We start from the raw sequence: 16,225 nt of genomic DNA, 5'->3' as shown, positions 1-16,225 counted from the left end.
AAAAGAGTTGAAATTGCTATCCCATAGAACAGCCTTGTGGTTAAAGGAGAGGCAGGACATTTATTGGGGCTTCCCTTGTGACTCAGCAGTAAAGAATCTGCTGCCAGTGCAAGGAACGGGGGTTTGACCCCTGGGTCAGAAAGATCCCCTAGAGAAGGAAATGGCAACCCACTCCAGTATTCTTGCCTGGAAAATCCCATGGACAGAGGAGCCTGGTGGGCTACATACAGTCCATGGGGTTACAAAGAGTCAGACAAGACTTAGCAACTAAACGCAACAACAACTACATTTATTACCCAAATGCCTTAAGCTAATTATTTAAACTTCATAGAAATACTTGAGAGGACTAAATGATACAACATATGCTTGTCTTCAGCTCAGCATCTAGTATATAGAACCTACACAACCAGTATTAAACACCACAATAAACATCTCTTATTAAAAGTCAGTATTCTCAAGTATTCTTCATCAGGTACAGATCATACGGATACTTTTGTTTGGCCCGGACAGTTCCCTACTTTTGTTAAAGCAGTTGTTAACAATTAAACGGAGAAGGCAATGGCACCCCACTCCAGTACTCTTGCCTGGAAAATCCCATGGATGGAGGAGCCTGGTGGGCTGCAGTCCATGGGGTCGCTGAGGGTCGGACACGACTGAGCGACTTCACTTTCACTTTTCACTTTCATGCATTGGAGAAGGAAATAGTAACCTACTCCAGTGTTCTTGCCTGGAGAATCCCAGGGACAGGGGAGCCTGGTGGGCTGCCGTCTTTGGGGTCGCACAGAGTCAGACACGACTGAAGCGACTTAGCAGCAGCAGCAGCAGCAGCAACAATTAAAAAATCATGAGATTTCATGAAAAATTTGAGATTTCCACCTTCTCTTTTAAAATGGTTCAATCTGATACTCCTGCCTAGCAACAGCTGGCGGAAGTACCCATAAATGATACTGACTTGGGATGGGGGTAGAAGAAAAGGGGAGATGTTGATCAAGGGGTACAAACTTTCATTAATATAATGAATAATTCTGGAAATGTATATGTACTGGTAATGTATAGTATAATAATAATGCGTACTTGAAGTCTGCTAAGAAAGTATACCTCAGGTGTTCTCACCACACACACACACACACACACACACATAAATGATAAACTATGAGAGGTGATGAATATGTTACTTACTCTGACTGTGGCAACCATTTCACAAAAGTACACATATATCAAAACATCATGCTGTATACCTCAGATATGTACAACTTTTCTCAAAAATAAATAAAAATTTAATGTGGCATAAAAGCAAGAAAGAAAAAGAAAAAAAGTTTGGCTTTCTATACAAGAGAAAGTATCCAAAAATATCCATGGAATTTGGGGTCAGTGTCATATCACACCCTTAATTAAGGGAACAGCTTAAATAAACTTTATGTACAAAGCACATATGACCAGATTTCCTAAGCACCATGTTCTAGCAAACTAAGTTTATCAGACCAAATACTAGCCTGAAAATAGAATTAGTTCTAAGGTTTGTTTTCATTTTTAACTTTGAATCTGAGGCTATGATAGTAGAACCGTGATAAATGTCCTGTTCATCCATGACCAAAATCTGAAATGTCTGCATGCAATGTTTAAGATGGAAGATGGAGAACACTAGTTTTTTTAATGCAAAATGTAACCAACAAACATATAAAACTGACTTTAAAAAGATATGTTGTAATATCCAGGAAAAATCAGAAAGACTTATTTACTGTTATAATTCTGAGACTCTACTGATCTGAGATTTAACATTCTTACTTTCTTCCTTCTTCAGTTGCTTTCCTGGGCTTGAATGGGCCACGTCCATAGTCGTACGGGAGGTACTGCTAATGACCCTCTTGATGTGACGGGACTGCTGGCCCCAGTGAGCTACTCCTCTGCTGACCTCCAGGGTTAACTGGATCATACGGTTAATGGCTTGTTGAATGTCATCCAAGCTAGGAACCATTACCTGTGGAAAGAAGAAATGAGTCCCAGGTGCTCCCAGCACAGACAAATCCACACCTCTGATTGTCATCATCAGCCAGCCTCCGCTGGCCCAGTGGAAGTCTGCTTCAAGGAGAGGGATATTAGAGGAAGGTAGGCTGCAGACTTAACCATCTTCAAGCTTTCCCACTCTACCCATTCCTGCAGGCAGAAAGGTCAAGCACAGTGCTTGCCACCCTTTCCCTGTGAGGGTGGCTGGATGCAGGCATGTGCACGTGTGGCATGTCCATGAAGCAGAGAAACTGAAGACCCTATACTGCCAAGATCTTGACTTCCGTTCTTTCAAATGTGCCAGAGAAGCATAGAAGCTGTCCTCCAGGAGGCCAGACTGTGTACATGCGGTGTTAGGTGAGCCATAGATCATTCCTGCCTGGCCTTAACCCTTGGATCATCACAGAACACAGCACAGTCATCCTGATGACTTGGTGTTCCACATGCCAACAAGCAGCAGGAGGGGTGGTGGTAGAGAAAAGTGCCCTGAGAAAACATAAGGGACCCGTGCACTCAAGGCGCAGGTTTGTTCTTTCTTTCCTTCTATTCTGCCGTGGACTGCCTCACAGCTGGGTGCTCAGGACAGAGATTTGGACTTCTGAGATGGTCTTATTTAGATAATGTCTGAAGTAAGAAAAAGGAAGATGATTTGTAGGGTACTTGCTAATTATGGCCCACCAGACACTTAACTCTGATACCCTCCTTCAATATACCATGAGCTCTGCAGAAGTCATTTTTATAATAGATATTAATGATACACTTTGATTTTTGTTAAATGCTGCTGCTACTGCTGCTAAGTCGCTTCAGTCGTGTCCGACTCTGTGCAATCCCATAGACGGCAGCCTACCAGGCTCCCCCATCCCTGGGATTCTCCAGGCAAGAACACTGGAGTGGGTTGCCATTTCCTTCTCCAATGTGTGAAAGTGAAAAGTGGAAGTGAAGTCACTCAGTCATGTCCAACTCTTCGTGACCCCATGGACTGCACCCTACCAGGCTCCTCCGACCATGGGATTTTTCAGGCAAGAGTACTGGAGTGGTTTCCATTGTTAAATGCTGAGGTGAAGTCAAAAAGCACACAGGACCAAGAGATTAAACAAAGTTCAGTCCTAATGCTATACTTCTTTTTAAGTCTCTGCTGAACTTGTTACAATATTGCTTCTGTTTGTTTTGGGGTTTTTTTTGGCCACAAGGCATGTGGGATCTCAGCTCCCCAACCAGGAATCAAACCTATATCCCCTGCATTCAAAGGCAAAGTCTTAACTACTGGACAGCCAGGCAAGTCTCTATACTTCTTAAATACATTACCAAAATATCACTGTATTAACTTGAATATTTCATAATACTTACCACATTAGGAATCGCAAGATGTACTTCAGATTTTAAAAAAGAAATAACATCTTCTGACCGCTTTCGTCCATAAGGGCTGTAATAAGATGGACATTTAACTCAGAAACCTTAACCTAATATTTCATAAATAGCATGGTTATGCTACAACTTTCAACCCTGAAAAATAAGGACAATTTTCAAAATGCTGAATTACTTGAAGAGACAATTATTTACAATGGAACCATAGATTTCATGAACTAGTTCACAGACTAAGAAAAGTTTTAATCTTCTTTGAAATGACATATTAGTCTTTTACCCATTTCTAATATTTTAATGTTGCATTCTCTCAGGAAGTACCACCTAAACATGTTCACCTCAGGCACTCCTTTTTCCCTGTCCCACAATAGGTGCTGAAAATCACCAACAAAAAGCATATACCTTCATATACTTTATTCTGCGTGTGTACAAGATTAACAGGAGGTTTCAAGTCAAAGCCTTCCAAAAGTAATTTTTACAGTAGTATCAATTATGCTCAGACAGAAGTACAGACATACAGACACAGGAGTGCAATTAATGAATGACACACATCAGCCTGAAAATTATTAGTAGTTTGGTTATCTCCCTCTGTCTGATCTCTGTCCCATCCCAGATGAAATTTAGTAAGTGTAAACTTTCCATAGAAAGAAATGTTATCATTACTGGAAAACTACACCTCCATTCATAATGGAGGATCAGTGGTTCCCAGGTAAACATATTATGGTAAGGAACTCTTTGAACTAGAAGTGAGCAAACAAAGGAAAAAACCTCAAATTCTTAGTCTCACTGTGAAATTCAAGACGCGTAGACTGCATTTGAAAGGGTACAATCTGAGAAAAAGAAAGAGTTTTATAAAGTATAATCAAGCAGCTGAACTAACAGAAGCAATGGACAGCATACTAGATCCTTCAGTGACTTATTTGACAAACTAGAGGATTAGCTTAAGGAATTCTCCAATCATTCCCATGCAAAATATGAGACATAAATTACTTAAGGAAAAGGTAATAAAGATAAGTTTATCCTCCACTTAGTGTACCACAGGTGCTTTTCCAAGTACTTTTCCATAAATTGAAGTATTTCATGCTCACATTAACTCTTGACACAGATCCCATGATTATTATTTCCTTATTGTAGATGAGGAAACCAAGCCAGAGAGAGATTAAGTAACTCCCAGAGGGTCACTCAGCTCAGAGATGCTCTACTGCCTGGGATCCACTGTGGAAACCCTACATACAGTAAATTTAAGCATAGCCCTTCTCAAATCTTAAGAATAGACTTATTTTTTTCACCTTGAAAAGTTTCTCTGTGTGCCTCAGGATTAATGGGGGGAAAACACATTATCTGTGAATTTCCAGAATACATGGGGGAAATCTGTAAGCAGCAAAAAACTGTTATTTAGAAAAGAAAAATCAGATTAGCAGCAGAACTCACATCTGAATATGGAAACAAAATAAGCCAGTGAAACAGTATTTGTGGAGTGTGAGAGAAAGAGGCTATGACCCAAGCTGACCAAATAGTCTTCACGGGTGTGGGAAAGAGAGATGTTTTAGACAAGGGAGGATTCTGCGGTAGTATACTCATGTATGCCTCTTCAAAAATCACAGAAGTACAGTTTCAAATTAACATGGAATTCTGAGTTCAGACTTCAAAAACGCCTCCCTGTGCCAAGTACGTCACAATCATGGATAGACCATGAAGGACCTGAAAATACTCAAACAGAAGGCTAGCATCACCATGCATCAGGCTGGCATCAGAAACACGCAGTAGCCTGGCCAGGGCTCTGGCCAGGAAACGAGCAGTGATGGTGGGGCTCGGCCCCTGTGGACTGTGGGAGGCTAGAGTAGTCCATGTGAGAGGGGACTCATCCAGGCTTGCTACCAGACACCAGACACTGAAGCGACCTTCCCCCACTTGTAAAGACCGGCAAAATAACAAGACGTTTGCCAACCTCCTGCCTGCAGCTGCAGCTTTTCCAAAAGATGTTCTCACCTAAGGTGAAAGGAGTGAATCCACAGCATCCTCATTTTGCCACTAAGCCAAGCCGCCCATGTGTGGAACCCACCACACCCCAGCATCTCTTCAGAGGATACGTAACTGTGAACAAATGCGACCCAGACCTGCACTCAAGGTGCCAAGGGTCATGTAGAGACAAGAGAGACACACGAAAGGAAGGAGGGAGAAACACACAAAAACAACCAAAGAAAAACTCTCGCTCAAGGAGAGTCTACAAATAAATTCCAATACGCGTGCCTGAGTCTAACGTAAAGAAAGAGGACTAAAGACATCAATAATTGAAACAAAACCTCACTCCAGATAAAGTTTAATGTATAGAAGTATGACAAACTCAAATATAAATATATTGAGGATGTTCAAAGAGATAAATGAAGCCATCTTCCAAAAAGTAATAAATTGCTGAACTAAAAAGGCAAGAATGATACAGTATCTAGAGGATAAGGACAAAAATATCAATTGAAATATTTAAGATACAGTAGATGAGACCACCTTTAGGCTAGATACAGAGATACTTGACAATGATGTAGCCCAGAAAGACAAAAAAGATGAAATATATGACAGCGAAGGAAAGACAGACTGACATGCCCCAGCATTTGAGATGGCCAAATAACCACAGTGCCTGCAACAGTTCTGGTTTAAGTCCACCCTGAATCTTCATCTAGATAGTGCCTCTCCACTCAAAAGTGTTTCCAAGGTGGAAGAATAGATCATGTGGTCAACCTACTCAACATTCAGCTACAGGAGTTACATATCAAGAGAATGAAGAGACTATCTCAGAAGCAATAACTCAAGAGGAAATTGCTGAGGATTTTCCAGGATTAAAGAACACTGCAAGTCATCAAACAGAAAGTATACTCTGAGAATAAAGCATGACTAAATAAAGACAAATCCACTCCGGGAAAGGAAGCTGCAGAACATCAAGGCTAAAAAAACAATTTTCAGTTAGACTCACTGCACACTTCTCATCAGCAACAATATACATCAGGAAAAAAATGAAGAAATATGTTCAAAGTGCTGAGAGAAAAACAAAAGTTTTTTATATAGCCAAATTGGTTCAGACTTAAAATGAAGACTAAGAGGGTTTATACCTCACCCACACTTACTGAGGAACCAGCAGTATAAAATAAACACACAATAACCTGGACATTTTAATAAAATAGTCCAGTAAATATACTATTTTCTAGTGTTCAAAAAATAGGTAAAAGCAAAACACCACACAGAAATTATAAAGTTCATGCCAAACCCCTTGTAGTTAGAAATAAGATGAGAAAACTGAAAAAAATATAGACAGTGTTTTTTAAAAACCAGAGATAGATATATGTATTCTAAATCTGAAGGTAACTACTTAAAGGACTGAAGTATAGGAAAGAGAATATAAAGGGGGAATTATCCATCCCAAGGATAACAGATAATAAATGAACCAAGGAAAAAGGATAGTAAGAAACTACAAAATAAAATGTCATAAATTAACTGTAACTATATCAAAAAAATCCAAAAATGTACGTCAATTAAAATCCATTAAATGGCAGAGATAATCAGATTAAATAAAAATAATCAGGTATATAATCCTTTTAAGAGGCAAAACTTTACAGAAAAAAAAAATGAAGGGATAGAAAAAGATATACCAAAAAATCTGGGAAAGTAAAATTAATGACAGACCAAAAAGAATGAGAAATCAGGATTAATATGGATAGAAAGGCTCATCAAAAAAAAAAAAAAAATACAGTGTTGTAGCAGACTTAACTATATGATGTTGCATGTACCTAGCCACATAGCCTTAAAAGATATAAAAAGAGAACTGACCAAAACAGAAGGAAAAATTGACAACTTCACAATCACAGTGGGAGATCTGAATAGTGCAACTTAATTAAAATTCAGCAATGAATAACCAAGGAATAAACCTAGCAAAAATGTACAAGACTTTTTTAAAAATTTTATTTTATTATTTAACTTTAAAATGTATAAGACTTTTACACAGAAAATTAAAAAAACTTTATTGAGAAATATTTTAAAAATGAAAAATAAATGGAGAGGTAATCCATGATTCTGAAAGGAAGACTCAGTGTAGTAAGGATGCTAATTCCCTCCAAATTTACCTATAGATTCAATGTAATTTAAATAACTATCCCAAAAGAAAAATTAATTTTCTTTTTTAACTAATTAACTATACGGGAAAGAAATACTAGTCTCCTACTTTACACTAAACACAAAAATAAATACCATGTGGATTAAACCCCTAATTGTAAAAGATAAAACTTTAAAACTTTCAGAAGACATGATGCAGTAGAGAAAATTTTCCTTTAAAAGGCATAGAAATCACAAATCACTAAGGAAAAGATTGATAAATCTGAATTTAAACTCAACAAAGAATATCATAAATAGAACAAAAAGGCACAAGGAGAGAAGATATCTGCTATGATACCAACAAAGTAATATATTGAGACCATCCATGAATAAATCCAATCACATAGTAAAACAGACGGAAGGAAGGAGGTTGGGAAGGAGGGAGAAGGGAAAGAAGGAAATAGAAAAGGGAAGGGAAGGGAAGGAAAGGAAAAAGAAGGAAAGAAATTTTTTTAAAAAGAAAGCACAAATGGCTCATGAACATAAAAGTATGTTTAACCTCATCAGTAACCAGGAAAGTGATCGTTTAAATCCCAGTGAGATGCCACTTTACACCTATACACACTGGCAACGATTTTTTAATTGAGCAAAATCAACTGTGTGCGATGAGGAACCATGGGCACATTCCTGCTAGACTCGTTGCTGCTGTTGTTCAGTTGCTAAGTTGTGCCCGATTCTTTGCAACACCATGGACTGTAGCACGCCAGGCTCCTCTGTCCTCCACTATCTCCCAGAGTTAGCTCAAATGCATGTCCACTGAGTTGGTGATGCTATCTAATCAGCCCACCCTCCGCTGTCCCTTCTCCTTTTGCCTTCAATCTTTCCCAGCATCAGGGTCTTTTCCAATGAGTTGGCCCTTTGCATCAGGTGGCCAAAGTATTGGAGCTTCAGCTTCAGCATCAGTCCTAGTAAATACTCAGGGTTGATTTCCTTTAGCATTGACTGGTGTTGATCTCCGTGCTGTCCAAAGGACTCTCAAGAATCTTCTCTAGCACCACAATTCAAAAGCATCAATTCTCTGGCACTCAGCCTTCTTTATGGTCCAACTCTCACATCCATACATGACTACTAGTAAAACCACAGCTTTGTCTATGCAGACCTTTGCTAGCAAAGTGATGTCTCTGCCTTTTAATATGCTGTCTAGGTTTGTCATAGCTTTCCTTCCAAGGAGCAAGAATGCTAGGCACTGCCTGGTAAAGTGAGGAGTGCACACACCCCAGGGCCCAGCCATCCCCCTCAGCAGATGCAGCATGAGATAGGTTACAAGAGCGTTCACAGCAGCCCAAACTGCAAACACTCCAAACGATTACCACCAGTAGAACTGATAAAACAGACTGTGTACGCTCCGGCTAAATAGAAGTGAAAATAAATTATATCAGCATAAATACATCTCAAAAACAATACTGAACACAGTTCAAATACACACAAAATTAAACAATACAAAAATGGGGTAAACCGTTAAAAAAAAAAAGCAAAACAAGACAATGATAAAATCAAGTTCCAAACAGTGGCTACCTCTGCGTGAGCAGAGAAGGGACCAGTAAGGGGACTGTAGAGTTCAGTGTTCTTTGCTCTTGGGCTGGTTGCTAGGAATATGGTTGTTCATTCATTACTGTTTTTATAATGTTACACACTTGTTTTTATACAGTATTTTCATAAGTGCCATGTTTTAAATTTTATAACTTTTAAAAATGCTTTAGCATTGTGCTGTGATAGTATTACCAGACATATTTTCCACTTGCCTGGCAACAAATATTCTTCTTTTCATTGTGTCCAAAGATAACCGTGTAGCTTTTTGAAGACTGTCTAGTAATTGATGAGAGAAAAAAGCGTAGACCTCTTTACATTCCTATAATGAGAAATCATATTAAATTTGGTACAAAAAAATCTAACACCCCCAAAGCAATAATATAATATTAGAAGTGACATGCAAAAGGTGAAAATAATAAACTTTACAATTTCGATTATATTATAGAAATAAATTCAACACTATATTACTCTTTTATTTTTTAAAACAAGAATATATGAAAAATGTGCTTTCATAAACACTGCAGCAAATTAGAAGGTGTTACTCCGAAGCAAAATTCAAAAACAGCTAATTGAAAATAATCCTGGTTTGCTCAATACTCAAAAATTCACTCAACAAAACTGAAGCATTTAGGGGTATGTACTTCTCAATGCTTAGACGTGTGGACACAGAATATTATTTTTAGTCTCCAACCGCAGAAGTCTCAGTTTGGTGAATAAATATGTTTTAAAATGCATAAGGACTTCACTGGCAGTCCAGGGGTGGGGACTTCGTGCTTCCACGGCAGGGGGCGCAGGTTCAATGCCTGGTCAGGGAACTGGGATCCCACGTGCCACACCATGCAGTCAAATAATAATAATAATAATAAAGCTGCATTTTAAAAAAATATGATACCCAAATGTATGGGATGAAACTTCCACCGTCTTGGCACCATGGTTTGCCCCTCTCTGTCAGCCCTACCTTCCCTCCAGTGAAGTAGTAGCCATACTTATTGGTCAGAGCACAGAATAAATATTGACCCTGAGCAGGTGTCAGGTACCACGCCTAGCTTCACAGTGAGTCCCACACCCATGGCCAGGCTCTGGCCACACTGTTCCTGTCCACCCTATGCCCTGCCCCGCTCTGAGACTGGGTAGGCCAGTTAGGTTGAGCTGGTTCAGAAGGGAGGCCTGTCAGGTGTTAACAAAGAGGAATATGATCAGGGTTGGTCAAGCACCAGGCCACAGTGCAGGCAGGATATCGTGAGATGTTTACGTTAGACCACTGTGGAAGCGATGAGGAAGATGGATGTGAGAGGCAGAGGTTGTTGAGGAGGTGCCCGCCTGATGCAGCTCCAAGTGATCCTACAGCTCCAGAGGCTCTGATGGTACTCAGTATGGTACTCAGTCTTGCTCTAAGGACCCCAGCCAGTGTCACAGGGAATGCAGGTGGGAGTGAAGGACTCTCCAGCCGCCTCCCACTGACCAGTAGTGGCTGCCTAGTGTCTGGCGCTGAGAAGCAATCCACAGCTAAAATCTAGACTCACCAGGAAAGTGTTTCCCAGTCAAACAGTTATACCATCCTTGAATCAGAAGGTGAAAATGAAACACGTGTGCTGTTTATTTCCAAAACTATGTTGGAGTGTGGGGTGTGTTTGTGTGTATCTGTATTGGAGAAGGCAATGGCGCCCCACTCCAGCACTCTTGCCTGGAAAATCCCATGGACAGAGGAGCCTGGAAGGCTGCAGTCCATGGGGTTGCTGAGGGTCAGACACGACTGAGCGACTTCACTTTCACTTTTCACTTTCATGCATTGGAGAAGGAAATGGCAACCCACTCCAGTGTTCTTGCCTGGAGAATCCCAGGGACGGGGGAGCCTGGTGGGCTGCCGTCTATGGGGTCGCACAGAGTCGGACGCAGCTGAAGTGACTTAGCAGTAGCAGTGTATCTGTATCAGTTGTGTCCAACTCTTGAAACCCTATGGTCTATAGCCCACTGGGCTCCCCTGTCCATGGAATTTTCCAGGCAAGAATACTGGAGTGGGTTGCCACTTCCTCCTCCAGAGGAATCTTCCCAACACAGGGATCAAACCCATGTCTCTTGCATTGCAGGCAGATGCTTTACCGCAAGCACCACTTGTGTGGGTTAGAGGGTATAAAAGCAAGTAAAATGGAAAAAGAATGAAAAGATGGGTATGGAGGGTTAAAAAAAATTAACGAGGGACTTCCCTGGTGGTCTAGTGGTTAAAAATCTGCCTTCCAATGCAGGGGACACGGGTTTGATCTGTGGTTGGGGAACAAAGATCCCATAAGCTGCAGAGCAACTAAGCCTGCTTACCACAACTACTGAGCCCAAGAGCTCTAGAATCCTCTTACCACAACTAGAGAGTCTGTGCACCACGATGAAAATCCCAGGTGACACAAGTAAGACCCGACCAAGTGAAATAAATAAATATTAAGAAAAAGAAAACTGATGGCAGCAGGAGAAATCAGGAATTAGTACAAATGTGGCAGGGGCATTCAGAGCTGATGAACAGCCAGAAGGCCTAAGAAGGATGAAGAATCCCCCTGTCTCCTCAATTTCCATTCTCAACACATCTCAGTGTACTGTGAAGCTCTGCCCACCTGGGGTTTCTCCTGCAGGGGAGTCCACAGGATATCCACAGTGCTTTTAAAATATGCAGATCCCTGGACCCCAGGTGAATCAAAGTCTGGTCTTGCAATATAGGTAACTCCATTAAAAACAGTAACTGAGAACAAAGTTCTCCGTCCTGAGTCAAATGGATTGGCACTATGGTCCCAGATGTGACATTTATTACATAAGAAAACATAGTCAGTCACAATCGGGACGATAAGAATATAAACTGTAATCGACAGAATCACATTAAAAGCAGATGATATTGGGGGGAAAGCTGTAAGGACTGCTGTAGCTTGTCAGATTCCACAGTGTAGGATAGAAAATTATATTTTCTGGATTTTGTTATAAATCCACACAGATTGGCTGCAGAACTGCCTGGGGGGTGGGGGTGGGGAGGGAAACACCATTTGGGATTATCTGCAATCCTATGAAACATAATTCTGTGAAATTGCATGAGGTTGTTTCACAATAATACCTTCTTAAATTCATCTTCTTTATCATCTTTAACATCAGCCTCAGGCACAATATTAGCATCATAATCAGCACTTTCAACATCTTCTCCCTCACTTCCAAAAACAACGTGCTTTCTCAGCTCTATAGAAAAGATAAAATAAAAATAGAATATTTAATACTTAGCAATCGGTTTATTCTATATGACCAAACCTTCTTAGGAGGCTCCTTCTTTAAAAAATTCTTAATCTAAAAATTAAAAATTTGTTCCTAGGGAAATCACCCTTGAATTTAATTTAAATCAAGTACACTCTTCAAACACACTCTTAGTATCTAGAATTAAGGAACATTTAAAGAGGGCTCTACATGTTAGCTTTCTAAAATATCTGTTTAAGTTTTGACTTTGCTAGCCTAACAAGCTGATATGTTTGTGTTTTTGATACTTCTGATGAAAACCACTTAAACTAAGTGAAAAATCTCTAAGAGAAAGAACACATGCTGTGGATATTTAAGCTCTGAGTTTTTGTTTGTTTGTTTTTTTAAAGCATACAAATTTATTTAATATAAGTTTTACATGACACAAGAGATTTCAAAAGGAAATTAAGATCCAAAGAAGTGATTAAACTTGCGGGGTTTCACACTAGGTTCGATAAAGAGTAGAAAATCATAGGAAAAATGTGATAGGACTACAAGTAGTAAACTGTGGGGATTTAGCAAGGCCCATTCATTCTGATTCCTCTCAGCATCCTCCCATCTTTGAAAATAAAGATGCTCCTTTCCTCTCTGGGTACATGGAAGCCTCTCAGATGAGAGGAGAAAGTAGAGGTTGGAGAGTCCTTCCCATACCACCTGGAGTGGCTCAGATGGTAAAAAAACTGCCAGCAATGCAGGAGACCCAGGTTCAAGCCCTGGGTCAGGAAGATTCCCTGCAGTAGGAAATGGCAACCCACTCCAGTGTTCTTGTCTGGAGAATTCCATGGACAGAGGAGACTGGTGGGCTACAGTCCACAGGGTCACAAAGGGTCAGACAAAACTGAGTGACTAACATTTTCACTTTCCTGTACCACCACCTCTCAAATTCCTTTAGCTTAAAATACTCAAGCCCACAGGGTCACAAAGGGTCAGACAAAACTGAGTGACTAACACTTTCACTTTCCTGTACCACCACCTCTCAAATTCCTTTAGCTTAAAATACTCAAGCCCACAGGGTCACAAAGGGTCAGACAAAACTGAGTGACTAACACTTTCACTTTCCTGTACCACCACCTCTCAAATTCCTTTAGCTTAAAATACTCAAGCCCACAGGGTCACAAAGGGTCAGACAAAACTGAGTGACTAACACTTTCACTTTCCTGTACCACCACCTCTCAAATTCCTTTAGCTTAAAATACTCAAGCCCACAGGGTCACAAAGGGTCAGACAAAACTGAGTGACTAACACTTTCACTTTCCTGTACCACCACCTCTCAAATTCCTTTAGCTTAAAATACTCAATATGCACGGTAGCACATTTGAGGGTGGTATGTTCTGAGCCCCAAAATTTCTCTCCTAACTTACATTTTCCCTTCTTTCATTTCCTTTCCCTTAAAAATTCTTTCTATGGTATGCCATACCAATACTAGAGAAGGGGTTCTGTAAACTACTCCCCTCTTCCCTGTGCCCCGCCTAATGAATCTAAAGACTTGTTAATTTGATTAGCATATTGATGCTACTTTTCCAACAACTTTGCTTCATCGGTGGGATGAGCCCCTGTGTTTCCCCAAAAAAGCAAAGCTTTCTTCCAATAGTTTCAAATTTATCCCTCGCAAAAACTTCTCACATTTAGGAACTTTGGTGCAGAATCTTGCATGTGGATCATAACTGGCTATAACTCTTAAAGAAACACATTTAACATTTCTAGCAGTAAGTGATGGAGAAGGCAATGGCACCCCACTCCAGTACTCTTGCCTGGAAAATCCTATGGACGGCGGAGCCTGGTAGGCTGCAGTCCATGGGGTTGCTAAGAGTCGGACACGACTGAGTGACTTCACTTTCACTTTTCCCTTTCACGCATTGGAGAAGGAAATGGCGGCTCACTCCAGTGTTCTTACCTAGAGAATCCCAGGGACGGGGGAGCCTGGTGGGCTGCCGTCTATGGGGTCGCACAAAGTCGGACACGACTGAAGCAACTTAGCAGCAGCAGCAGCAGTAAAGTGAACATGGAAAAATATTAACAACTTTTAACTAAAAATAATGGTTTGTCTGATCTCTGGGTCAGGAAGATCCCCTGATGAAGGGAATAGCAACCAACTCCAGTATTCTTACCTGGAGAATTCCATGAACAAAGGAGCCTGGCAGGCTAGTCTGTGGGGTCGCAAAGAGTCAGACACAACTGAGCCACTAACACTTTCACACACACACACAATGGTTTTCCCTTCAAATTAAAACTACAAATTATCTATATTTATTACCTAAAATCCCCTCAGTGAATATATTATTTTCAGCACTTCTTACAGGTCTTATACATTTAGGAAAGCAAAATGTATTTTATATATTAAACAATTTGTTCACTGAATTAAATTGAAGTTTTTACTTAATGAAAATGTGCATTTTCACCTACGTTTTCCCTTATTACTGGAAAGGGATATTTGCCTGCACATGGCTTTCTCCTCTACCTGTCCACCTGTCTTTAACTTACAGTTCTTAACTTTCCATTGACTAGGTCTCAAAAAACTGCTGATTTTGTAGGCACAGCACAAACCCATTAATTAATTTCTATTGTGTGGGCCCTCTCTATATTCAGGAGAACATTTTTGAATAGAAGAGCCTGAAAAGGACATTATAGAGATAATTTTTAAATTTTGGAGGGGGGGGTCTTTGTGAGTTATTTCTTTTTTTTTGTTTGTTTCACATTTGATATTTAATATGTTTCAATGCCATTCTCCCATATCATCCCACCCTCGCCCTCTCCCAGAGTCCAAAACACTGTTCAATACATCTGTGTCTCTTTTGCTGTTTCACATACAGGGTTATCATTACCTTCTTTCTAAATTCCATATATATGCATTCAGTTCAGTTCAGTCACTCAGTCGTGTCCGATTCTTTGCGACCCCGTGAATCGCAGCACGCCAAGCCTCCCTGTCCATCACCAACTCCCGGAATTCACCCAGACTCACGTCCATCGAGTCAGTGATGCCATCCAGCCATCTCATCCTCTGTCGTCCCCTTCTCCTCCTGGCCCCAATTCTTCCCAGCATCAGAGTCTTTTCCAATGAGTCAACTCTTCGCATGAGGTGGCCAAAGTACTGGAGTTTCAGCTTTAGCATCATTCCTTCCAAAGAAATCCCAGGGCTGATCTCCTTCAGAATGGAGTGGTTGGATCTCCTTGCAGTCCAAGGGACACTCAAGAGTCTTCTCCAACACCACAGTTCAAAAGCATCAATTCTTCGGCGCTCAGCCTTCTTCACAGTCCAACTCTCACATCCATACATGACCACAGGAAAAACCATAGCCTTGACTAGACGAACTTTTGTTGGAAAAGTAATGATCTGCTTTTGAATATGCTATCTAGGTTGGTCATAAGTTTCCTTCCAAGGAGTAAGCGTCTTTTAATTTCATGGCTGCATTCACCATCTGCAGTGATTTTGGAGCCCCGAAAAATAAAGTCTGACACTATTTCCACTGTTTCCCCATCTATTTCCCATGAAGTGATGGGACCAGATGCCATGATCTTTGTTTTCTGAATGTTGAGCTTTAAGCCAACTTTTCCACTCTCCACTTTCATCAAGAGGCTTTTGAGTTCCTCTTCACTTTCTGCCATAAGGGTGGTGTCATCTGCATATCTGAGGTTATTGATATTTCTCCCGGCAATCTTGATTCCAGCTTGTGTTTCTTCCAGTCCAGCGTTTCTCATAATGTACTCTGCATATAAATTAAATAAGCAGGGTGACAATACACAGCCTTGACGTACTCCTTTTCCTATTTGGAACCAGTCTGTTGTTCCATGTCCAGTTCTAACTTTTGCCTCCTGACCTGCATACAAATTTCTCAAGAGGCAGATCAGGTGTTCTGGTATTCCCATCTCTTTCAGAATTTTCCACAGTTTATTGTGATCCACACAGTCAAAGGCTTTGGCATAGTCAATAAAGCAG

The 16,225-nt window shown here is 40.5% G+C and overlaps 1 protein-coding gene across 1 annotated transcript in view; it reads right to left on the bottom strand.

Moving 5' to 3' along the window:
• Positions 1–16,225, bottom strand: part of DNAH8 (dynein, axonemal, heavy chain 8) — a 324,670-nt gene that overhangs the window by 226,597 nt on the left and 81,848 nt on the right. The window contains exons 22-25 of the mRNA XM_010848693.1: positions 12,122–12,240; positions 9,246–9,352; positions 3,352–3,427; positions 1,786–1,978 (exon numbers count right to left, since the gene is read on the bottom strand). Of these exons, the coding sequence (XP_010846995.1) occupies positions 1,786–1,978; positions 3,352–3,427; positions 9,246–9,352; positions 12,122–12,240 (495 nt within the window). The remainder of the gene's footprint in view (positions 1–1,785; positions 1,979–3,351; positions 3,428–9,245; positions 9,353–12,121; positions 12,241–16,225) is intronic.

Source organism: Bison bison, unplaced genomic scaffold, assembly GCF_000754665.1.
Source record: "Bison bison bison isolate TAMUID 2011002044 unplaced genomic scaffold, Bison_UMD1.0 scf7180017864270, whole genome shotgun sequence".
NCBI lineage: Eukaryota > Metazoa > Chordata > Mammalia > Artiodactyla > Bovidae > Bison > Bison bison.
This window is presented reverse-complemented; position numbering and strand designations above follow the sequence as displayed.